At 36.3% G+C, this 26,701-nt stretch overlaps 1 protein-coding gene across 17 annotated transcripts in view; it reads right to left on the bottom strand.

The window, feature by feature from the left end:
* Positions 1 to 26,701, bottom strand: part of EPB41L2 (erythrocyte membrane protein band 4.1 like 2) — a 198,467-nt gene that overhangs the window by 76,071 nt on the left and 95,695 nt on the right. For all 17 annotated transcript variants that reach the window (XM_036903807.2, XM_036903809.2, XM_036903795.2 and 14 more), the window contains exon 4: positions 3,666 to 3,770. In XM_036903807.2, coding sequence (XP_036759702.2) covers positions 3,666 to 3,770 — 105 coding nt within the window. The remainder of the gene's footprint in view (positions 1 to 3,665; positions 3,771 to 26,701) is intronic.

Below are 26,701 nucleotides of genomic sequence, written 5' to 3'. Positions count from 1 at the left end.
TATTATATTATATCCCACAGTGTAGAGAAACTTGTTTACTGCAAGATTCATAGTACACTGGTTTCCACACAGGTAGAATTTTTTTTAATTGTGGTAAAAAACACAAAACACAAAATTTACTGCCTTAACCATTTTTTAGTGTACAGTTCAGCCATACTAACAATATGTATATTGTGTAACAGATTCCAGAACTTTTTCATCTTGCAAACCTGGAACTCTATACCCATCAAATGAATCCCCATTTTCCCTTCTCTCCAGTTCCTGGCAACCACCATTCTACTTTCTGTTTCCTTGAGTTTGACTATAGATACCTCATATAGGTGGAATCATACTATACTAGTTTTCTTATGACTGGCTTATATCACTTAATATCCTCTAGGTTCATCCATGTTATAACATGTGACAGGATTTCCTTCTTTTTAAGGCTCAGTAGTATTCCACACACCACATTTTGTTTATCCAATTCATCCATCAGTGGACATTTGGGTTGGTTCCACCTCTTGGCTATTCTGAAGAACGCTGCAGTGAACATGGGTATATAAATATCTCTTCAAAAGCCTTAAATTATTTTGGATATATATCCAGAAGTGGGATTTCTGGATCATGGCAAGTCCACTTATAGTTTTTTCAGTAACCACCATACTGATTTCCAGAGCAGCTGCACCATTCTACATTTCCACCACCAGTGCACAAGGGGTCTAATTTCTTCACCAAACTTGTTATTTTTTGTTTTCTTGATGGTGGACATCCTAATGGGTGTGAGATGCACACAGATAGTATTTAATAAATATTTGCTAATGTCTAGAGATACAGAGTCTACACAGATTAAAAAGATAGAGTCTCTATCCTAAAGAAGTTCCTAGAGTAATAGGGAAAAAGACTGACACACAAATAAGGTTTGTGCTATGTGTCTAGATAGCTGATGAAGACAACTGTCAACCCTCCTTGAATGGGGGCAGGGAGGACGGTGGTAGAAAGTGGTTAAGGAAAATCCAAACCTAAGCTGGATCTTAGGAAAGGTAGGTATTCAGGAAAAAGAAAAAGAAAAAAATGGGAAGGACAATCCAAATGTAAGGAATAGTGTATTCAAGCAGATGTAATAGATACAGACCAACAAGGCTTCTTTTAGTAGAGAAATCTGGTGTGGACTGAATATAGGCAGTATGTGAGAGGTCACTGAAAAATGAAGATAAAGAAATAGACTGAAGTCATATGACCAAGAGTCCTATAAACCACACCAAGAGGGTAAGATTGTATCTATTAAATGGTTTTAAACCAGGAAGGGTGAAAATCTCATACACTCTCCTGACAGCTCAATCTATCACAGTGTGAAGAATGATCAGAAGGGCCTGGGACTGGGAATGTTTAGGAGGCTAACAAAATAGTCAAAACAAGAGAGGATGGGGTCTAAACCAAAGAATAGTGGACAGAGAGAACCAGGAGAGGGATATATGCAGGTAGAAAAAACAGATCTTGTTGACTAATAAGCAATGAAAAAGTGGGCATAAGAAGTGGAAGGAATCTATACCCCCTCTTCAGGAGACAGATGAAAGTTTAAAGGGAAGATGACCAGTTTGCTTAGAGACAACTGAGTGTAGTGTCAGCAGGAAGTTAAGTATATGAGGAGTCTGAGACTCAGGCGAAAAATATGGATTGGACATTTACATTGGGAGTCATCAAAATAAAAAATAGTGAATTCTACTAAGTAACACTCTCTTATGCAAATCTAGTATTCCAGAAATACCAGATGTCTTAATGTAGCCTATCTGTTTCTACTAACAGACCATGTTATTTGACACATTTTACATCATAATGGGTGATTTCCCTTTATTTTACAGATTAAATGCTTTTAGGAATCTACCAATAAGTAATCACAGAAAAAAGTAGATGATAATCAAATTCCCACCACTTTCTGTTTTGTGGCTCTGAGAGCCAACAGAAGGGTACAATGGTTAAAACATTATCAAGACCACCTTATAATTTAAGTCTAAAAAGAGGTCCTAGTTTATTTAGTTGCATGTCTACTATGTTATTACTTCTGAAAAAAGTATTCTAAATAGAGTTCTAATAAGATACTCGCACTACTATTCAGCACGCGAGCATGCAATTTAATTGTCTTTAGTTTAAATGTGTAATGAAACCACAAATTAGGTATCAAGAATTTAAAACTAAGCAAGCTGAGAAAATTTAATTTATATATAATTATCACCCTTAGTACCCTGTATTTCATTACCAGGGCATATAAGTACAAATAATGATGGCATGTGGGCCAATAACAAAATTTACAGCCTACATTCATCTACCGAGTACTGCTCTGTTCTATGACTGTGAGGTGAATGCTAGATACTGAAAATTAACTCCCTTCACTGTGACCAAGTACTGTGAACATCCTCAGACAGAACAATCTCAGTGAGTCTGTCCACAGCCATAATCCAACAGCTTGTGGTACAACCCTGGACCAAACCTTTACTCTTTGCTCCTATATTCAGTATCTTCTCCAACCAATTAACTCCGGGACTCACAAAGGGAAGTAGAAGGGGAGAATTCCTTTCTTAACAATGAGGAAGTGCTAGGGACTGAATGTTTGCATCCTCCCCTGCTCCCCAAAATTCCTATGCTGAAAATATAATGCAAATGTGACAGTATTTGAGGGTGGGGACTCCAGGAAGTGATTAGGCCATAGAAGACAGAGCCCTCACAAATGGGATTAGTGCCCTATGAGGCTCAGAGAGCTCCTAGTCCCTTCCACCACATGAGGACATGTAAGAAGCCACCATGTATGAACCAGGAGTGGGCCCTCCTCAGACACAGAATCTGCTGGCACCTTGATCTTGGACTTCCCAGCCTCTAGAACTAATAGAAATACATGTCTGTTGTTTATAAGCCATTCAGTCTGTGTGGTACTTTGTTGGAAATGCCTGAACTAAGACAGAAGGCTACAGGTTAAGTCGGGTAAACTGCCAACTGGTTAATATTTCTCTCTTTAATTTATGTATGGAACCGAGAAGCCCTGAAGTTCCCTGGAATTATCATTAAACATTAGAGCATTCTGATGCTCCTGCTTAGTGTCTTGAGAAATTCCTGGAGCAGGAACAATCTCAACATACTTCTGATGTCAGGCATATATCTACAGGGTCCTGGCCAGTCAAATCTAGCCCGAGTTAGGCTGGGCCTCACTTCTTTTGACCCCAATAACCCAACAGCAGGGCAAGGAACACCTTCATCCCATACAGTCACTAGTCTGTTTATCAAAGCAAATGCTCTCTCCCAAACTCCAGACAAGTACATGAGGTACTCCTGATGATCTTTCCAATACATCACCTTCCCAGCTTTTCAGGCATGCTTTCTAGCAGACAGGTGAATTCAAAAGCTAAAAGTTAAACAGAAAACTGCTTAAATCAATTCCTTTCAGTCTCTAATGATTAGCATAGGATAAGACATTCCATTCTGCTTATCAAATGGAGAAGCAGACACACACAATGGCAAAAAGATCTAGGTGATTCTTTCTATAAAAGCTTTCAATATTTACCAAATAACTACAATGAACATAAAATATGGCATAATAAAAATATAAGATATTTTAAAGCTAAATTTTATACTAGCTAAGAAAAAAATACAGTATTTTTCTAAAGAAGTATCAATAAACTTGAAATAACTTCACTTACTTTCTGCTCAGGGTTTTCCTGGAACATAAGTCCAAAGTAGTCCTTCTCCAAGAGATTGAGATACTCACACACTCTGTCAAATAACACTTGTCCCTTTGCACGTTTCTGAGGGAAAAGAAATAATATCTTTACTTTCCAAGCACTAAGGATTCTATGAGGGCAGCAAATAAAGGGCATCGTGTCAGACAACATTCTTAGCTTAAGTGAATATAAATATTTCCCAATCTTCTTTTAGAATACAAAGAAGTGATTAATATTTTTTTCACTTTAGATAACCCACATACACATGTTATTCTAAATTCTAAAATGAAAGCATTCAGACAGATGCTCTATGTTTAGGGCTACTCTGTGAAAAAACAAAAAGGACTTAAAAGAATTCATTTATTTATTTTTACAACAGGACAAAAATATGTCCAAACTGCCTCCCTCAATTCTTCAAGGTGGCCCATGTCATTTCTACAAGGTATACGCCGTCCCCACCAGGAGGAAAATTACATAGCCCCATTCCTCAGTGTATCCTAACATAATTTATCCCATCAGCACTTAGGTTTGATTTTGTCCTGTGGTATTTGTAAAATAGAAAAAAAATTTTTTCAATACAAGATATACTTTTTTACAAGAATGATAGAACATTTACTCTGTAGAACAAAATTTTAAAATATAAGGTAATAGAACAGGGATAATAAATCAGTTGCCTCAAAGGATTCAACATATTTTTGCCTTAAATAGTTTACTGTGTTTTATTTTTTAAGAAGCTGTGATCAACAGAGATATAAAAGCTTTTGACAGTCACAGAAGAAAAGCTCATTGTCTAATCAATGGCAAAACAAAGTGGTGACTCATTTCCAATCATGATGCACACCCCTGGGAATGCCCCACTGCAGGGGCAGGCCAGACACACGCCTCCCGCCTCCTGCATTGATAGAAGCAACCCCTGGACCACAGCGAAAAATGAATAAGCCATCAGACATTTTCACCCTCAAGATAAATGCCCTCACACTACCAAAAGTATACTTGTCAGTTCACCTAGTGTGTAAACATTACTGGTTCCCCACACATATATAAGTAACAGAGTAAGACAGAAAAGACATTGCAACTTCAAGTACAACTCTGATAAGGGTTTCACAAGATAGTCTTCATAAAAACCCAATTCAAGTGCTTGTTTCTCCCTTCTAACCTTTCCTTCCTCCTCTCTGTGGGAGCTGAAGGAAGAAATTCATGCCTGAAAGACTTGTGAAAGAGAATCTGGAACTTTTATTATTAAAACATTCCTTTAAAAAAAATTCAATTATATCAAAAAGTCGAGGGTTGAGGGAGAATGCCACACAGATTACATTACTTCAACATAACAAGCAAAGTGTTGTCCACACCACTGAAGATTCAGAAAATTAAATTATTAAGTATATTTAAGACAGTTTTGTGTTTATATGTCCACATATTCAATGTACATACAAATAAAGTATAGTAAATAAGAGTGTTGGGCTCTGCATTCCAAATAGCAAAGCTGTAATACGTGTCCATTATTTACAAGCTCTGGCTGGGACCAGGGACAAGATATTTATTTCTACTGGCCTTATTTCGCACATCTGTGAAATGGGCACACTAGAATCTACCAAAAAGCGTGTGGTACTGAGTTGTAATACATAACAAGAGCTTAGAACAGTGTGTGGCACATAGTGTTTAATCAATATTGGCTCTTATTGTTACAAGCTGGGGAGTTTTATAACATGAAATATGATTGTAATTTTACTTGCATATGAAATTTTGACTAAGCTTTTAAAATGAAAGGTTCTAAATTTCATTATCACATTATATATTTGTACGCAATTATTAATCTATATAATCAAAATTCTGAGTTTGTAGGTTATTTTAAATTAACTTTGAAGCAGTGAGTCAAATTATGACAGTTACTTTCTTAAGTATGCAGTAAAATCCACTGTGTCTTCTTTACAGGAGCCCAGAGCAGATGTGGTGCCAAAGAGATTTGGTGGCAAGTAATAGCAAAGAGTATTTTAAAGATAATCAATAATCTAAGGAAGAGTTCACTTTCTTTGACATTAATTTCAACATTGTTCACTCTTGAATCTCCAGGGAGTAGAAGACTACCCAGCCATAATAGATGCTCAAAAAAATACTTGCTGAATCAATTGAAAAACAACTACAGTGTACTATATACATGTAAAGTACTTATTTTATATCTCCTCTTTGTTCCTTTTCCCTTTTATCCTCTTCTCTTTTTATTTGATGGATGTCTTCTCTCTCTTTCTCTCTCTCTCTCTCTCTCATCTATTGCAGCCTTTACTTTTGTTGTTACCGAATGTTCAAGGACAGCTTCCTTACTGTGCAACAGTCTATCTTAAATTGCTGATTACTCTGTTTCAAACACAGTCTAAAGATACTTTTCTTCTTCTTCCTCCTCCTCCACATTTTTTGTATTAGATGTCATAATCTGCCTTTTTGTGTATCCCTTGACTGATTTTGTGAGTAGTTGTTCTGCGTCTTTTGTTTTATTTTATTTCATACTTGCTTGGAATTACTTGGTCTGCTACCTTTACTGTGGGTTTATTTTCACTGGTGAAAGCTATTTGGCCTTAGGAACATTTCCATCTACAGCTTTAACATATCCTGTAGGGATGGTTTAGTGGTGCTGAATTCCTTCAACTTGTATCAGAAAACCATTTAATTCCTGCTTCAAATTTAAATGATAAATAAAGTACTTGCTTTAAATGAAGTGACATTTAACCCACTTAGGCTCACAGTGACTGACCATAACTATAATTTCAGCACCTACTTTGTAATTAGGAAATTTCCTTATCTGAGGTAACAAAGAGAGCAAGCTAATTATAGCTCCTGCCACATCTAGTTGGACATCATACACTATGCATTTATAATGCATTATAATGAATCACAATTTATCTACTATAAAGCAGAAATTATCTTCTTATTTAGAAAGACATTAAGAACTCGATGGAAGCTTGTATAAGAAGTTGACCTTTAATCAGATACAGTTCCCAAAGTTATCATTTCTATGAAACATCTGGACAGAAATGATAACTACTTTCAAATAAGCTAACTACTGAAACTAATTAGCTGTAGAAATGTGAAGACATGTGACAGAGTCTTAAGGAGATTCATACTATTTTATTTGGTGAATGCTCTTTGAAATTAGGATTAAAAAAATACTTAACACAACTGGTGCCTATAAATGCATACCTCAGTTCAAAGAGAAAACATTCCAACACTGGCTTAAAGCCAATTTTTTATTAATAAATCATATTTTCCTACTGGTTTCTATTTCAAAAAACAGAAACATGCTCTCATGGACAGAATTCCCCTAAAAGAAAATGAGAAAAACATCTATGAAGCTCACCACCACAACTTGGTGTTGGTATGCTGGGCAGGTGAGGGGCTAGAGTCAGACACTGTTCCTACCTCATTCAACATTTTGTAAGCACTTTGCTATAACCAGACAAGTGTGGCAATGGGCAAACCACTTAGTCTCCTTAACTGTGAAATGTAATCACAGTTATCTCACAGCTCACAGTGAGTGTCAAATTAGCCCAACAGGAAGGTGCATGTCAAGGTGCTAACCAAGTGCCTTACTCGATCACAGATGAATTCTATTCCCAGGTGTCCTATCATTAGCCCACATCTAACATGAAAGTATCTTCTGGATGTTCAGGTTGCTTCTCTACTATTCTCTGCTTTCCTTCTCCAGGAAATAGATATTTTAAATACATGATAAGATCTTAACTGTATACATACATTACTTAAGCTTCTAGTCAGCATCTCCACCTTAATGAATTCAAAGTCTGGCTGCAAAGACAAAATGCACAATATAGTGAGGTCTGTGCTGAAAGCTGTGTGTAAGGGCTGTGGGAACACCAAGAACGGATCAAGTAATGGTATCTGAGAAAAATCATGGTTTCACCAAGACTGTGGCATCTGCAATGAATCTTTAACAAGGAAATGATTTTTTCTATGCAGAGAAACAGCATATTCCAAAGAACTTATTTTTCACTTTGGATGTTTATAGAGAGTCTGACAGAGCCAATTTCTATTTAAAAGATATTAGAGTATACAGTTATATTTAAAAAGTAACCCATCCATAATGGACAAGCTATGCAATACAACTGCCAGTTATATTGTCCCAATCTCAGATGACTGCAAGAGCTTGCCAGGTTAAACGATCAACATATATTCATCCGGCATCTAATATGTACGAGGTCCTATGTTAAGACATTGGGGAAACAATAATAAATAAGACATACATGGTCTCAGGAAACATTCAAATGGCAGAGACAGAAAATAAAAAAGAACCCCCCCTCCAAAATAAGTCCTATCAATCTATCTTTCTAGATTTAACTAGGTACCTGGTGCAACTGGTCCAAAGGACACTGACCAATGGCCTATGAGACATCCTGACACAAGAGTCTACCAAAGTGCAGGTCTTCTTCTGGGAATAAAGATTCCCAGATACAATCACATCTTCCCTCAAAGAGTTTAAATATAAGATTGATATATACACATACTTTATGTATACACACACACACAGACATAGAACAGAGTGGTGCAAATACAGAAGGCAAGAGAAGGCAGAAGCCAAGGCTATCAAGAGGCAGCATGCACTTGACAAAGTATGTTCTACTGGTCCCCTGTGACGTTCTACATACATACCCACATCCCCCAAAGGAGAGAAGAGTAGAAGAAAAATTCTGTTTAATGTACATAATCATAGAGCATCAAAACTCCTACTTGCATATTAAGATACCTGAGAAATTCTATGGTGAAAAACCTTGTTTCTCATCATTCAACCTGATGTTTTCCAAAATTATTTAGCTAAATGAAGCACTATCTTTTTTAATATAACACTCACTAACTTCTTGACAGAAGAACTACTGTTCCACTAATCATATCTCAAGCACTGAGGGAAAGGAAAAATGACCATGATCTGACCGATGGTCTAGGAGACAAATGTGGAGACTGACATTAACAGTATCCTTTAAAAAAATAAATAAATAAACTATTTCTCTAAACTAGAAAAAAGGAAAAAAGCGGGGTGAGGGGGTGGGGAGAGCCACCGTTCATCCATTATCTTTTTTAAAAATGTAAAAAAAGAAATTCAGTTTAAACTGGTCCAGGATTGGATATGCCAGCTGTTTGCCAAAGCAAATGATTCCCACAGATAAAATCCCAAAAAAAAAAAAAAAACAACACACAAGGAAACCAGTCACTATAATTGAACATTAGATACAATATCAGAATCAGATCTTCAGAAACTACAGATATTGGAATTATCAAGTACAGAACACAAAATAAATGTTTTATATGTTTAAATAAATAAACGAATATTTTAAATACCATCAAGGGAAACTAGCAAGAAGCACATTCTGAAAAGAACCAAACAAAACATCTAGAAATAAAAACCAAATGGATAGGGTTTGACACAGTTAAAAAGAAAACCAGTGAACTGGAAGATAGACCTGAAAAACTACTCTGTATAAAGCACCAAAAGATGGAAACTATAAAAGAATTTCAAACATAGAAGACAGAATAAGGTGGTATGTGTGTATGTATATATATATATATATATATATATATATCCTCAGAGTTCTAGATGAAGACATAAGAAAGTGGTACTATTAAAGGACACAGTGGCTGACAAAGGCTAAAACTCTCAATGTAAGGAAACTCAATGGATCTCTAGCCAGATAAAATACAACTTAATTCAATTAATTTCTCATTCATACTCATTAAAAAGGTTTTGACAGTCATTATTTAAAAACAATAGATGTAATGTTTGGCAGTATCTACTAAAGCTAAATAAATAGCTATGTATCCTATGACCTAGCAATTTCACTCCAAGATATATAAGAGAAATGAGGTCATATATCCACCTAAAGACAGGTACATAGAATGTACATATACCTTTTTTTTTTTTCATGACAGCCAAAAACTGGAAATAACTCAAATGTCCATCAGTGGGAAATGTATAAATAAATTGTGGTACCAATGGAGTGATTTTTTTACAAGGCAAACCACTGATATACATAAAAACATGAATGAATCTCAAAAGAAACATACTGAATAAAAGAAGCCAAACACACACACACACACAAAACAACAATAGATATAATAAAGCCATGAAACAAGAGGGAAAGAAACATGAGCTAAGGACTAAGGACTGAGTAAAGAAAAGTATAACACAAAACCCAGATAAATTACTCTTAAGAAACCTGAAAGTGATCTGCTTTCAGAAGCTAACTCAAAAAGGCAAACAAAATAGCACATTTCTTATCTCATCAACATAAACAAGAGTATGTCAGATTATCAAGACACATATTAAATGTTACACATTTAATGCTCCAAGTTATTACATTGTGTAAGTATTAAGCTGCAACCAAACCTGCCTAGGTATGCTCTGACAGCAAGATGACCCAGTGATTCACAACTTTTTTTGTCTTCACGCTGCTCACAACACTCCATAAATAATAATTCTTACCACTTGGGGGAAAGGAGCCAGGACACAACTCATAACGGTAATACAGAAAAACGTATAGGAGCATGCCAGCTGTTGTTCCTTCTCCCCTCCCTGATTTCATATGCACCATTTTCATTAGAATCGTGGATTCTCAATAAGGGAGAAGGTATTGCAGGAGGATCCCAGCGACATGCTTCTGAATGCCAACTCTACTTCTGAACAGCTGTGTAACCTCAGGCAAATTACTTATATTTGCTATACCTCAGTTTCCTCTCTTTAAAATAAAAATACTCACCTTGTAATGTTGATACAAGAATTAACTCAGGTGTATTTAAAGTGCTTAATAAAATGTTTGGCACATTACATGGATTCATTAAAGGCAGCTGAAATCACAGGACCATTCTGAGCTGCTCTAAAAATAGTAATTGATTTTAGGTATTATTAAAGACCTTTCACACTTATTTCATCCAATCTCATTTCATAAATGAGAAAACTAAGGTTATAGAGAGTGTAACCAATCTAACTTTTCAGTCTGGTTTCATAAATTTCTTTTAAAGAATTGAACTCTATTTGTGACAGCCATAAACACTAGTACTCTCTATTTCTATCAGGAAGGCGATTTTCTTCTATCATTATTGTCCTGATTTTTTTTATAAACAACAACTTGCATTCTATTACACACAAGGACTACAAATGTATATTTATTAACCAAGAATATGTTTTGTTTTACAATGTATAAGATTCCAGGATTCCAGAACATACAGCTGGTTCACTAGCTGTTACAGCAAGGCGGTGGTACTGCCCCAGATAGAGAGGACTGCTGACTTGCCAAGACATACTCTAAATTTCTGGCTTACCTTGATTTATTTCCAACTGTTAAAACTCTACCTCCAGATAAATCTCCAAATTCTCCTTCCTTTATGAAGTCTACTCCAAACTCCCAATATTCATCTTTCTCCTCCAAGCATTTTATTTCACATCTGTGTTACTTACTCTTACATTCTACTCCTTGTGATACTACTTTTGGAAACTGAGTTCTTTAAGCAGAAGTATGTCTTACTCACTTCAATGTCTCCTACTGCAGCCCCTCACTGAGTAACTAGCTCACTACTCACTAGTTCCAGAGCCAGAAAGATGTCTGTTGGAGGGAATGGCTCAGTGCTATGACACCAGCCAAAAACTGGCATAGTTGAGTCTAGAATTCAAGCCTTCTGGCTCGCAGTCTCATGCCATCTCCTGGATCTAGCTCATGGACTACCAAGCCGTAGATATTCAAGGAACTGAACCAAACACATACTGCCAACTAGATTCTGGGAGGAGAACAGCCACAGACCTACATTTTCCTGCACAAGTCAACACTGTACTTAAACTCTTCCTTAGTAACTACAGCACTTCTAAATATTTCTTGGGAAGTAGAGGAATGATGAAAGCAGAAAGGGCAGTCTGCCCCTTTCTCTTAGGAGCAGGCCATCTCCCGTGCAGAAGGTAACACTGGGGTGTTTGCAGAGTCTTTGCACATTCCTTCACTACAACATCAGTTTCACTGCTTTCTTGCCATCAGAAGCATACCTTTGCTTGTATCTCTTCTTAAACTGGAATCTTTATAGAGTACATATTATGTCAATCTCTACTGTGATTATGTTGCATCAAGTTAAACAATTAAAACCATAAAACTGTTAATAAAACTTGCCAAGTATACTCCAAAAATCTTATTTTTTATATTAAATACAAAGAACCTTTACAATCTATTTTTTCCCATCTGCCTTTGCTCTAACCCCACTTATTCCACTGACCAGCAGAAAAATCAATGGGTTAAAAACTTAAAATACAAAACAAAAAAAGTCATTTGTTCTACTTCCCACATTTCAGATTTTTTTTTCTTTAAAAGACTGCATTAATACATGAGAGATATCCAAAGGATAGAGACAAAACAAGATAATTTAGATGGGTTTAAAATACATTATTCACAAATTGGAAGACTAGCTTGGGGGAACTTCATTTAAAAAAAGAAAAGGCAAAGCAATCTTCAGCTGACCCAGCTAAAGAAAGGCAGGCTGGAATCTGAGATGCTGAGCAAAGTCCCCGTGCCTGTGCTGTTATTTGTGGCATTCATTGTTGAGGCCAAAACATGACATTTCTGGAGGCCTCTCAACTTGAAGGAATTTGTGCAACTGCTTACCCGGCAGACTGCAGTCAATGCCACACACCACTGGCGTTTTATAAAACACCATCACTGTCTCCGTGTAGGCCTGTCCACACTGCAGTTATTGTGTGCCGAGGAGACAGTGCTGGGAAGCACACAATGCAATCCATACATCACAGCCCTTGAGCTGTATATTCTGCGCTAGCCCTACACTACACTATGCAAATATAAAAGGCCAAGGAAAGAAAGGTATGCAAAGAGCAAACACAACTGATACATTGTCAAGCGGGTCTGAAGGAAATCAAAGAAAACCATACAGGAGGGGAAAGAGAGCCTCTGAAATAGCCTAAGGCATCATTTATCAGCTAATTCTTTTCCTACCAATCTGAGTGAGCTGTCGGCCTACACCTCTGTCTCCAAATCCATTCAAACCTCAACAACAAAAAATACCCACATCAAGTGATTTTGTGTGTGTTAAAAATTTCAGAAGTAAATAACTCATTTATAGTAAAAGAAGAGTTTTAAGTTCTTCTGATCATTAATAAGAATTAAGTTTGAAAAAGTTCTCCCAACTAGTCAGAAAAAAGGTATGTGTTTATATATATATAAAATACATAAAGAAATGTGTGCGTATACATACATTATATATATACACACATACATATATAAATACATGACGCTTCCCTTTTTTTAGTTGAAAAATAAATTTTTCATTAGTGATCTATAAACTATACACATGTACATCCATAGACAGAAAAACACAAACATGCATTATCAAGGTTATGTAAGCATGTAGGTTTCTTATAAATCACTACAGAGAATGATAGGAAGAAACTTTCCTTCAAAACTAGGTTACAAAAGGGAGGAGAGAGAAAGAACTAAACTTGTCACAGGGTCATCGCAGAATCTGTTTTCCATTCTACAGGATCCAGGGGATCATGATAGATCACTGGGGAAACTTCCAAGTGCTACGGTCATGAACAACATAAAATACTATTCAAAGTAGTTTTAGGTACTGGGAATATATATTAAAAGGCTACTACTGGAACAAAAAACAAACACTAGACCAGAACAGACTGCACAATACCCTCCCAGTAACTGTATCCTGCAATAATTTTAAAGGAAACCCTACTGCAGCTGAAGCAATATGGGCTCACCTTTAATAAAACCATACACTACATACCTTAATTAACTCCTCAAGGACAGAGCAGCTTGCCAGATTCTTACATGTTGTAAGATCCTATTTCATGAGCACAATGCTGCCAGGATCAATGAAGTATTCACACACAGTGTCTTCTACCCCAGTAGGCTGGGTTTTGAAACATTTCAGATTTCTTAACTGAGTACACAATTTATCTCATAAGCAACCAGGTAAGTTTAGATCAAAAAAAAAAAGAAAGAAAAAATATTTCATTTCTATGCTACGAGGAAAATGTAAAACAACAACAGAAATCCTGCTCCTAAATATTACTATTCACAAACACAACCACAAATTTAAGTCTGTGGACATGACTTTCTTCCACCTACCAACGCAAATAAATGCTAATTTTTAGTTTTAAAAAAACATTAAACTTTTAATCTGTCACCCACAATCACATCCTGTATTTCTAAGGTGGTTTTAGGTTTTATTTTCAGCAGCCGGAGGTTTTCATCATTTTCAGGACGCGACAATCAGCTAGCAGACCAGAGGGCGCCCTCTCGGATGACTTCTACCTGCATGCCGCGGACCAGGCCTGCGGGAAGCTATGCCAAGAGCCAGTTCCCACTCCTCTTACCAACATGATGGCTCCAGAGGAATCCCAAAGCCAACATCTGGAATCGGAGCTGCAAAAAAATGCCAGAGCGATGGATCTTGAAGCTTGTTAAGCAAACCATATTTACTGATGAAATGTAAATTTCCACACACAAATTTTACACAAAGAATATTACTCATTTTTTGGCTTTAACTAAATGATAAGAAATAATAAACACCCCTGTCAGTTTCTAATGTATGTCAGTTGCTCAGCTGCTCATAAAGCAGGGTCCCTGGAATGCCTTCCTTTGGTAATAAAAGTTTAATGGGATGGTATTGTAGCAAATGAGGAAGAATCACCTAAATCTTCATTTGATCTAAGTGAATATCTGCCAAATAGCCTGCAATTTCTCATTTGCAAAATCCAACTGTATTTCTATTCACAGAGTTTATTTTATTGGCAAAGTAAATAAATTCAGCTTTGACATTCTTCTTTTTTTTTAACCCAATACGTTATAGCCAATAGCTCTCTTCTGAGTCTCCATCAAAAGGGATTGGTTTATTCAAAATTTCAAGAGAAAGTATATTGTTTCTAAATCTTGTGGTTTTTCCTTACTATAAAAGGACTAACTAAAGTTTGATTTTTGAGTCTAAGCAAGTTCTTTAAATTACAAAGTCATCGTGAATATGTAAGTGGCATATGTTTACATTATGGGCCTTCCAAGTCACTGAGTTATTGATAAAAATATAACAATAATATTTAGAATTTATCCAAGGCAGAGAACTTATTTTCCTCAAAAATTCAAAACAGTATGTGATCTTGAGAAAAATATAATCAGGGTTTTTAAATAAAATGATAATAATTGCAACTAATGCTTATTATATGCTGGGCATTGCTCAAGCAAATCAGAACCAAAGTCAGCCACTAATTCAAGTTAAGAAATAAGTTATCTGTCAAGTGAGTGAATCCTGAGACACTTAATAAGAGCTTCTGCAGTCTTAATGTAGGGTCCTATTCAGTTCACTTTCCTATCACTAGGGGAAATTCCCCACCAGCCATATTAACATTGTAACAAGGAGCTGACTGATGAATTCACCTACACCTGGGAGCAGGTACTGTGGCATGGAGTGCTTTGCCAGGCAGCATGATACAACCTCTCAAAGCAGGTTTTAACTGCGGCTGTGCTTGAGCCTGGAATTAGACCTGCTGAGTCAGAACCTTCAAATGTGATTTGGGCATCTGATTGTGTTTTCTTTGAACAATTTTAGGTTCACAGAAAAATCGAGAAGATATAGAGGTTCCTCAAACAACCTCTATCCCCACATATGCATAGCGCCCCCCACAAATACCAACATCCCCCACAAGGTGGAACATTTGTTACAACTGATGAACCTGCACTGGCACATCATAATTACCCTAAGTCCACAGTTAACATTGGGGCTCATTCTTGGTGCTGCACATTTTGTGGGTTTGGACGAATGTATCCACCTCCACTATTACTCCTACCATCAGGAGTAGTTTCACTGCTCTAAACTCTTCTGTACTCCATTATTTTTAAAAAGCTTAACCAAGGATTCTGACCGTGAATGAAGCAAGGCTGATCCCCAGGTCAGCAAAGAGATCCCCTCTCCCAGAGAAAGGCTATCCGCCCTCACACTACAAATCCATGAACTTTCCATTTTCCATCTGGCTCTCTTCCCTTTCAAAGACCTGGACACAAAAGCCAGGACTGACTGGAAAAAATATCAATTGCTCACATGTTCACTTAAAATCCTTTAAAAAGAAATGACTAGTTCATATAGCTTGGTAATAAAAAATTTATCTGGTAATCTTTAATGAAAACTGTATTTGAAACTACCTTTGAAAAAGAAATACCAGGTGAAAAAGCACAGGACATCCGTTTGACAGTACATACTGCATCACAAACCAAGCCCAGGGAAACTATGCTCACTTCTACCCGTAGGGAGTGTTTAAAGTATTTTTTAACAACTTACAAAGTGGAAGTCAAGTTGTAATGACAAGTATTAATCACTTAAATATTTACTTTACTAGGGTTGTAAAACAGAGAGAATCAGGATCTGATGCAAAGAGAGAGGTCTTGAGTTTTTTTTAGAGATAAGACTTTCCTTTTCTTATCACTTTGAATTTCTGACTCTTGAAATTCAATGACAAGCAACTTTTGGGCAATCTGGGGAAAAAATTCATTTTGAAATATCTGTTTTTAATACATTGGTCTGAGACAACAGTGTTTCCATTCAGCTTGACATTTTCCCCAAGTAAAACTTTTTCATTCCTGGTGGATGGCTAACACACTAACATAAAACAAAAGAGAAAGTGACAACGAAATCTTTGTCAGCAGTGGGGGAAGAACCTGGGTGAATCTTTAAGACTTTGCTGACTTAAAACACACACACATCAATTTATTGAACTACACAAGATATCAGAGAGAAACATGGGGACTCAGAAGCAGGAAGTGTGGCCCTGAGGCATGCCTCTCAAAAAGGCTACCTTACCAACAATGTGTCCACCTGACCCAAAGACACTACAAGTCCAGCCTTCCAGCCTCAACAACTGCCTTAATTTTTCACTTCTCTTGGCTTCAGTACTGAAATTCTATCACTTATCACTCTTTAGACTGGACAGGTTTCTTCTAAAAGGCAGTACAGGAAATTATTCACACTGAAGTCATTCACTCAAATTGCTGACCCTCTCAGTACTTAGCTGAGAGATCTGCTACATTTGAAGAACTAGGATTTCCAATTATTGAGGGAGGAAAAAGTAGTCAGGAAGCATATAGAACATTTTTTTTGTATCATAATAATACAGAATAATAAGATAGCAAAGAACAAGAAAGTCTCTGGGGAAAAAGCACCAAGAACTATGAAATAATATGAAAAAAAGGAATTTTAAATTTTGGCCTAAGTTAAGAAAGTGGGGTAGAAATTCTATCTTTATCCACCTGCTCAGAGATTGAACACCCAGAACTCATTTCAAAAACTTAAAGGTATAGACTTCTACAAATCAATGTGGAAAGCTAATAATTTGAGCATGTTTCCACAGGAAAACACACTGTCATTTGTTGATGTATGGTGTATGCAGATAACCTGTTCATAAACTGAAAACTTTCTGCACTATGTATTTCCAGATGGTCAACTCAAAGCCCCCCTATATTTTTTCTGCCTTAAAATGCAAAGTAATATGTGACATCTATTTGAAATTTACACTTTTTTCCAACAAACAGTATTTTTACATGGAGCATGAGTTTCAGGCCAATCATTCTCCTTCCCAACTTCAATTCCTATCCCAAGCCTATTAGGGAAGACAATATACCCAACTATAAATACTAAAGTCTGTAATAAGGTTTCCAGCAGAACTTGGAGATAGTTTAACATGTACTGAGAAATTAAAGTAAAATCAATATATGTAAGGGATGAAATGATCTGATTGCAGGAGACGGAAAAGTGTGTGTGTGTGTGTGCATGCGCACATGCATCCAAATCTACAGTCCCAACTAGGCTTCCTGGGTAACAACAAACACTGAGAATTCATCAGCATCACTTGGAAGAAGGGGACCTGGCCTAAAAACAATTACTCTTAACCTTGGCAGATGTATTCAATGCTCCACAATGGCTTTGGATCAAGCCAAAGTGGGTTGAAGACACCAGTTACTATGCTGCTATAATACCACCTGCTTTTAATTTCATCCTTAATGGCTTTACATCTTAACGATTATCATCTGGCACCATTTGATGACTTTCTTACAATGAAGTAAAGAATGAGTTGACCCATCAATGACAGAATATCACTCTTACTGGCAGTTATTTCTCACTGTGAATTCACTTCCTGGCAATCAAATGTCTACGTTCATAGGACTGGTCAGTATGGGCCAGTTTTCCTCTGCCTGACTTCAGCACAGTGAATAAAGAACTAATGTATACCCCAAAGCTGAGGACCAGACCCTGTACAGTGAAACTGCCAAGTCCTATCTTGTTGAGCATCCCTCCTAACCCCCCCTTCCTGCCTCAGCATCCTACTGGTCTCCAACTGGACTCTCAGCTTACTCTGCAGATTTCAAATAGTATCATTATCTCTGAAAAATTATCAAAGACTTCAGCAAGAAAGTGGGGAGAAAACAGCAATCAAGTTTCTTCTGACATATATTGTGAGATACACCCAGAGTTCAAAACACTAATGTTGACGATGAAATGAAGTGCCTTTTAAATTTCAGAGCTGCTACACAAAAGCGGTGCTTTGTCTATAACACCCCACCCTCTCCCCATCAATTACTATGAGGATAAATGAGAATATAATTAAGAACCACTCTATAAATTAAAAAGCTATACAGAAATGTTAACATTTGATGCTTCCCCAAATTACCACATCCAGAACAGAGTCTTACTATGGGGAGAGTCTGAATTCCAGCCCCAGGCATGGGAATGCAGCCCCACCCTTTGCTGCATGGGCTCCAACCAGGGCCAGAGGAGTCTATAATTATTCCTAAAGGTGTCACCAAATGCTTGATGACCAAAACCACATACCTTATAAAAAGATAATGACCCAAACCAAGTGGATAAGAACTGAATTACACCTATTAATTGCAAAAAAACAAAATAGCATTTTAAGCAGATAGCATTTCCATCCTTTCATCTCCTATGACCCACCTCTCTACACCATCCCATTAAACATACATGCAAAAGAAAATGGATTATCTAGAGACCTGCAGGAAATAAGGAAGAAAATGAAAACTAACAAAAAGCATGTGCAAGAAAACAATGGACAATATTAAAATAGATCTTATTAAAGCTACCACAACCAATCAAAAGTCTTTTTATAGCAAGATATCCAAAAGCTTCCTAGCAACTCTGATATGTGCTATATTGACGGGGGGCATTTTACTTTATCCAAGTAATAAAACATACTCATTGCTCAAATTTTTCTAAGTAGAAAGTACAATTCCAATTAAAGATGGAAGGCTAAACATATACATTTAGCTCTGCTCCCTAGGGAAGCTATTCAGACTCTAAAATAATGTAGCGTGAACACATATGCACATACAAGCACATTACATATTCATTTTTTTCCACCCTGACACAAGAGAAAGAAGAAAGAGAATGAAATCGGCGCCAACATAATTTCAGAAAGCAAACAGAATGCATAGGAGATAGAGCCCATAGATAGGTCTGAATATTTCTTTACAACCTCTCTTATGGATGGGAGCTCAACCTTCCCCTAACATTTAGCAGAAGTAAATCTCAGATACACTGGTTTTGCAAGATGGGAAGATTTCTAGGTAAAGCCAACCCAAGGTAAGTGAGGCTCAAAAATAGCAACACTGGCTTTCTCCTAACAAAGTTTACAATACGTTGTTATCCTTGACATATCAGGAAATAAGGCATTAAAACCTTTTCTTTTAGCCCCCAAATTCTGCTTGGATTTTACTATTTAGCCATTTTCAAATTAACAATGTAATAGGCTAGGTGATGATGAGTTTTCCTAAACACTTCCTTCATTCTTCAAAATCCAGGAGTTCCCTTCTCCTTGATGAAGATTTGCTTACCAATTCCATCACATAGCTATATGGCACTTCTATATTATTTATCTAAACCATAGACAGTAGTTTATTAATTATATTCCTATTCTTGTTTCATGTGTAAAGTGTATCTCTGAAAGTAAAACTTATAAGCAGCCTAAGAGGAAAATTATACCTTATACTTTTCTTTTTATCTTCTCAGAAAAGATAGGAACCAAAAAAATATTTGGAGATAACAATTATTTCTGAACACACAAGATATATTTAAAGGACTACTACTTTGAGACCAAATTTGTAAAATGCTGTACAAATATGTCTTTCTTAACTTCCCATTTTTCTTATTTTTTCCTATTTAAAAAAAAGATTTACCTATCATCATTAAGGGACATTAGCAACCTAGTCATGAAAATAATCAAGAAACGAAAATCCAAGATAGAGAAAAAATAAATAAACCAAAAAAAGAAGGAAATGAAAATCTAACTTCCTTTTGTCCAACTTTTTTCTATTATCCAACTTTGAATAGCAAGATGTGGTATAAACCTATGAGAAAATATAAAATATATAAAATCTATGAAAATGACTAAAATTGTGAGATAAATAAAAACGCTGGCTTATTTATTTAGCCAGATAAGCACAGCAAATTTTAGGTATCTTTTTTTAAAGTAGCTAAATACCATTTCCATTAAAATTTATTTCAAAAACCGTAAGCAGCAAATTTCTGTAGGCTAGCACATTCTCTGTAAGCTATTTGTCTAGAATGAATTTTGACATTTGATTCATACAGGCTTTCTTTACTATTGAAGAATAGCTTGGTAGTACATTCCTGTTCAATTCACTTTAAATTTCTACTGGAAGACACATGGAAAAAGATCAATGAACATAACAAACAGATCATGATAAGACTCAGATCACATTTCCTCTCCATGTGAATAACTAGACGATGCTCAGACTCAACCTCAAAAAAGGTTAAAATAGCATATTCTACAAATGAAGCACACAGTTGTGAGATTCAGTTAATAGGTAGAATGGAGCAGTCTTGAGATGCCTCTCTATAGAAGAGCTAAAAACAAGTGAAAAGTAACATTCCTGGTTATATTTTTTCCAACACAGTTAATGTGGAAATCTGGGGCAGAATTAATTACACAAATATACAAAGGCAATGTGACAGGTCATTTATCAGTGCTTTAATCATTTAGCCATGAAGAAATTCTTTTTCTGAGTAATCCAGGGCTTTTTACAGATGGCGTTCTATTACATTATATTACATTCAGTCCCCTTTAAGATCCAAATGTTAGCACATTATTATATTACAGACTTGTAAATACTAGTGATAAATTCTGTCTTTGTTTATTCTGGGCCACAGAGTATGCATCTTGCTGTGGAATGTATGGATGAGAAGAATGGCCCCAGCTCCAGCTTTTGTGAAATAAATACACTCACAGGTAGAGGCAGGATTCTCAAATCTCTGTCCCCAGTCAAGCTCTTATACACATCTCCACAGGAATCTTAATGGGGGAAGGCGAATAGGGAGGCAGGAATTTTACTTGATATTCTCCTTCCTCATCCTAGCAGTTGAGAAATAAAAATTTTATCAGTATCACTGTCTTTCATTTGCTTAGGAGAAGAGAAAATAGTAGGGAAAGGAGACGAAATAAAACAGTGATGAAAATACAGGGACTCTCAACAGAGAGTGGGTTTAACAAAAGATATTTTATATTTTTCTTGGCTCAGGGAGAAATTAGATTATATGTTTTCATTTCAGGAACTCTAATACTACATATTTTAGAGAATGAGAAAAATGTATCCAAATGGATTTTAAAGTATGACTCTTATCCTGAAAATGTCCTTCCCTGCCATTTCTAATCTAACTCAACCTTCAAATAATTTTCAATCCAAAACAGAAAAGTAATTCAAAGATCCGGCGCCTGTTTGATCACCACCCTGAGGCTAGAGTGAAAGCTAACAAAGTGCTAAATTACCAAGGAGTTAGCTTGCCTGGCAGCACAGCAAGATAGGGCCAGGAAGAGATGGCTGTGGCCTTCAAAATATGTCAAGATGTTTATTCATAAAGAGAAGTTACTTTCAAGTGTCAAGTTTAATACTTTCAAAATACCATTGACGCAAGAGCAAAAAAGGCAACCCCCAGATTTGGAAAGCAAAAGTGAGGAAGACAAAAAGGATAAAGCATGCGGTAGAATTCTTGACTGCTGAGAGATAAAAACCATATCATTCATTACTTTGCTCAAGAGGAGCATTAGTAGAGAAAAAGAGGCAAGGAATAAAGTATTAATTGTGTCCTCCTCCCACTCAGCAAGCAACCTAACCGTGGCAGCTCCCATTCAGGTGATAGAACTCTTAAGCTTCTGGGAGTCTGCCTTCCCCTGGAGGCTGTGAACACCTAAGGGGCCAAGGTCACATCTGACCCACTTCTCCATCACTCTCACGCCTAGCAAATTCATAGCCTTTTGCAGAACTTTAATAAATGGTTTTCATTTACTGAAGCTTGAAGCATTTCTCCAAGAAGTTAGCCTGCTGTTTCTTTAAGTATGTAAAAGGCAGGGCAGTTGTGCAGAGAAGTAGCCATGCTCAGGGATGGGGCAGTATACACACATCCAAATCTTTCTTTTCTAATTGAAGAGGATGGACAGAATTATTAGGAACATAAATAAGCAAATGTGATCATGTAGCTTAGAGAAGAAGAATAAAAATTGTATACAATACACAAGAAACTAGAGAGAAATCAACAATTACTTTCTATGAGAATTATATAGGCAAAGTCCTGTGTTCATGTCCTATGGGGAGAGAGAAGAAGAAAGTTTTTTCTCAAGGAACTAATAATCCAGGGAAAAAACAATACAAGCATGAGAAAAATCAAACAACACTACAAGAGTTTAGCAGTTGTTCAATACAAGAGATTCTTTCACAAGGCAGTGCATGATGAATTGCCTAAGTAATGGTGCAAACAAGGTCAGAGGAACTAAACATTCTGAAAGCTGGATTTCAGTTAGACATTAAAAGATAGAAAGGATTCGTGTGGCTAGGGAGGAAATCCTAAAAAATGTGGAGATGATCTAAACAGAAATTTACAGGACAGATAATTCAGGATATACCTGATTAAAACACCAGTTTGGCTGGCAGGGGAAGACTCAGAAAATTCAGCAGAAATAGATCAAAAGACAGGCTGCAGCCCTACCTAACCAGAGTCCTGAATGCCCAGCTGAAGAGTGGCCTGGTGAGAAGGCCATGCTCTGCTCTGCTCCTGTGAATCCCTAGTGCTCTTCAAGCTGGACGGAAGTATTCAATCACATGTAGCATGGCAGCTGTTTCCCATTTAACAAATAAAAATTGAGGTACTGCATAGAATTATCACCTTAAATCTTTTTTTAAACCAAAGGGATAGATTAACAGTTAGCCAGACCTATGCTGGACTTACACTGTTTGAATTTTAAATTGCACATTAATACACACTTATTAAATTGTTTCCAGTTCCTAAACCATATTAAATCTAACACTATTTTATGGGCGTTCACAGGGTGCCACAACTTCTAGATGCTCCACAAATACGTAGATAGTTAAAACTATTTAATAAACCTAGTAAGGGTCTGTACCAGAGGTCTGAATAAACAACCTTGGAGGGTGAAAGTAGACATAAACAATCAAGTAAATAAAACACACTTGAAAGCAATGATATCAAATTGGATTTCTGGGACCAGTACTCTATACAAGAAAGTCAAGAAGACCTTGACACATTCTACTTTCTGATAAATACTATTATCATCAGAACACTGAGGAAAAGAGCCTTATTCACAGCACTAAGAAAAAACGGCACTGACATTCCTGTGTGGGCAGAAACAATGCCCTCAATTCTCAGACAAAATCAACACGTGGGAACAACTTTCAGATGCCAGAGGAAAATGTGAGCAGCTCTACTGCTTCCAAAGTCTTGCAGGAGCTTTCACATTTGTTTTCAGAGTTTAAAAAAATATATACAGACTTACCAGCTGTAGTGAAACCAGCTCAATCTTAGAAATAGAGGAAGTTTAAGCTTTCATTCTGACTTTGCCATTTGAATTAGAAAGAAAAGGAAGTGACTTCCCCAAGACATCCAAAGAGTCCAAAGAAAAGTAAACATAGATCTGACTTTATATCTATGGCTTCAACTTACTTAAATCTTACTGTATTTTTCCTTAGAGGAAACCTCCCCGCTGTTTTAATACACAGTGTGTAAGTGACTTCAGCAGCAGTATTACAAGTTCTACAGCTGGGTCACTGGAGCAAGCCTGAAGAATCCAGGACCCTCTCCAAAGTTCTTCACATGTAAATTCTGGTACCAAAGGAGCTTGTCACACACCATTAAATATTTCAATAGGGTAAAATTGATCTACCAAAGAACTGAAATTATAGTTCCTTCAATAAAAAATGTAATAATCTTCAGTTTTTCTAAAAAATCATTGGGGACCTCAGTTTACTATCAATAGATGATAAATGGACATAAAATGCAGTTTTTATTAACTACAATTAAAAAAATACTTCACACAGAGATTTAGAACAAATGCATGAAGACTGCAGAGGCCTAGGGTCAAAATTAATACATGGCTTAGCAATAAGCCTATTGTCACAGAAGCCAAAAATAATAGTTATAGTCAAGCCATTTCCATATTGTTTTTTACTTAATCATAACCATACTCTAAAAATGCACCATTACCCAATTTATGTTCATAAATGCTGACATAAAACATGTGAGAGGCATTTTTATCCACCTAATAGAAACATATACTCTTTCCTCAAAAGAATGCAGACTTCAAAGATGGTAAGTTTTTGAAACCAGAGCAGCTTTGGCTCCCTGGGCAGTCTTAGTCATTTAATTCCTGAAGCTCAAGAAAGAATAGGCTCAGAAGGTTCACAGAAGAAGGAAAAACAGGGAGCAATAAAAAGTATGGGGAGTGGGGAGGAAGAAGGGATATAGATATATATACAGAGATCAATCTACTTACCCACTTACCTAGGTATCTATTCTAAGGGAGTAATTTAAGAAGCAGAGATAATATTAGGACACCAAATGAACAAAAACATCCCCAAGAATTATGTTCCTTGATTTAAAAAAAAACCTATTCAGTTAATACAGTAATATTTATATTAAATGGTTTTAAAGGGGTGTTTTTGTTGACTAAAGGTATACTGATAGGTAACACAAACAGGAAACTGCCTAACTTTCCCACTGCTCTAGTCACTTTAATAAAATCGTATCTATAAAGACCACTGATATACACCTTAACCAATGTGGTGAATAAAAATGTCCCCCTTAAATTACTGTAGCCATATAATTAGCAACCATGCTCTAAAATCTAAATAGCATTCTTCACCTTGCTAGGTCTTATATACCAATGACTTTACAACCTCATCCATAAGAAGCTTTTTGCTCTAGGGATCAGTTTTAATCTTCACCTCCTGGCATTGGAGGGCTTCTAGAACCTCACTGTACCCTTTAAGGTCCCAACAAGTCAGGTAATTCCAACTCCTTGAGACTTCCTGCACAGGCCGTGCTTCTCTCTACTGTTAAAGGTGCCGTAAGTGGAGACAATTAAACCCTCTTCAGTGAGCATGCTATGATCTAAAGGAGTAATTGAAATTTAGACACAGGTACATACAGAAACCAAAGAAATAACCATAGGCTTCTAAAAACTCATGATAGACATAATCTTTAATAACAGTAAACAGATGGAAACAAATCTAATCTCACAAATCTAATCTTCCAAACCAAATGAAGTAAAGTATTTACTTCCCACATTGTATTCATCCTTTTTGAGTGCTTGCAAGCTCATCAATAGCTAGTTTCCCACAACTTCCTCAAGTAGTCCTCAGACACAGATTTCCGGTATAAAGCCACCGACCCACAGATCAGCAGCACGCGCTTATCACCCATCTGTCTAAGCCAGTTCTGGGGTGGGAAGCATGAGCACACTCAAACCACATGGAGCTATCTCTCTGGGCTCCTCATCTGAGGAGGAAGTAACAGCATGTCTGATGAGTATCAGACCCATCCTAAGGATACTAACGCAACAACTAGGGGACCAAAATGGGAAGGAGAATTGGATAAAAAAGAAATTAGTCAAAATAGGGAATACAACTTATAACATCTCGATTGTTCTAAAATACTATTATGGCACAGATGAATTACAGCTTATGGTCAGTAACTGCCTAGAATTCCAGTGAACTCTTGGTACATAAAATCTGCTGTGAGATCACATCACTAAAGTCTACTCAAATTGTTTTGCTTTGCTCTTGAAAGGGAAAAAAGGTTTGCCCAACATTTATATGCTACACTTATTTTACACTTACCTATTAAAAACATCAAATTTATCTATCTTTAGAAATTCATTCTTAATGGAATATTGTTACCATTAACTGAAAAGACAATCTTTCTATAAATGAATATAGTCATAAAAATAAAGACTCCTATGCTTTACAACCAATATAAATTTTCACGAATTAAAGGACTAAGCTGCTGCTTTTAAGTTTGGACACTTCTCAGTTCTGCTTTAAGCAACACAGTAACTTGATTCCCCATGAGTACTAGAATCATAGAAGAGGGAGTAGTCATACAGGTAAGAAATTACTTCATTTTGTACCATTTCAAAATGAGATCAAACATCAAAAAATGATGAGAGCTAAACAAGATGCAGAAAGAAGAGGATAGGCACAGTAATTAATACTAGACTTAATAAAGTCAACTATGTCTGTAAAAGACTTAAAGATTATTCATAAGAGCATCAGTTAAGGAGAAAAAAGGAAATAAATTCAAGTAAACAAATAACAGACAACCCAAAATTAGATGGTATAATATGGTCACCTGTATCAGTAATTACATAAAATAAATGGCCTAAATTTACCAGTTAAAAGATAGAATCCTCAAATGGGATTTTAAAACATCTAGTTAAAGACATAAAAACACAATGTTTAAAAGCAAACAAATGGAAGAAAATATTCCAGCAAATACTAACCTAAATAAAGCCAGTACAGTAATATTAACACCGAATACAACAAATTTTAAGGTACTATATGAGGTTTAAGGGGGATGCTGAGTGCGGGGAGACCAAGAACATATAATTCTGCAAATGTGTGCATGTAATAATCTAGCCTTAAATTTTA

This window comes from Manis pentadactyla, chromosome 12 (genome assembly GCF_030020395.1).
Source record: "Manis pentadactyla isolate mManPen7 chromosome 12, mManPen7.hap1, whole genome shotgun sequence".
Taxonomy (NCBI): Eukaryota; Metazoa; Chordata; class Mammalia; order Pholidota; family Manidae; genus Manis; species Manis pentadactyla.
Note: the sequence above shows the minus strand (reverse complement) of the source record. Positions and strands in the feature narration are given on the sequence as shown.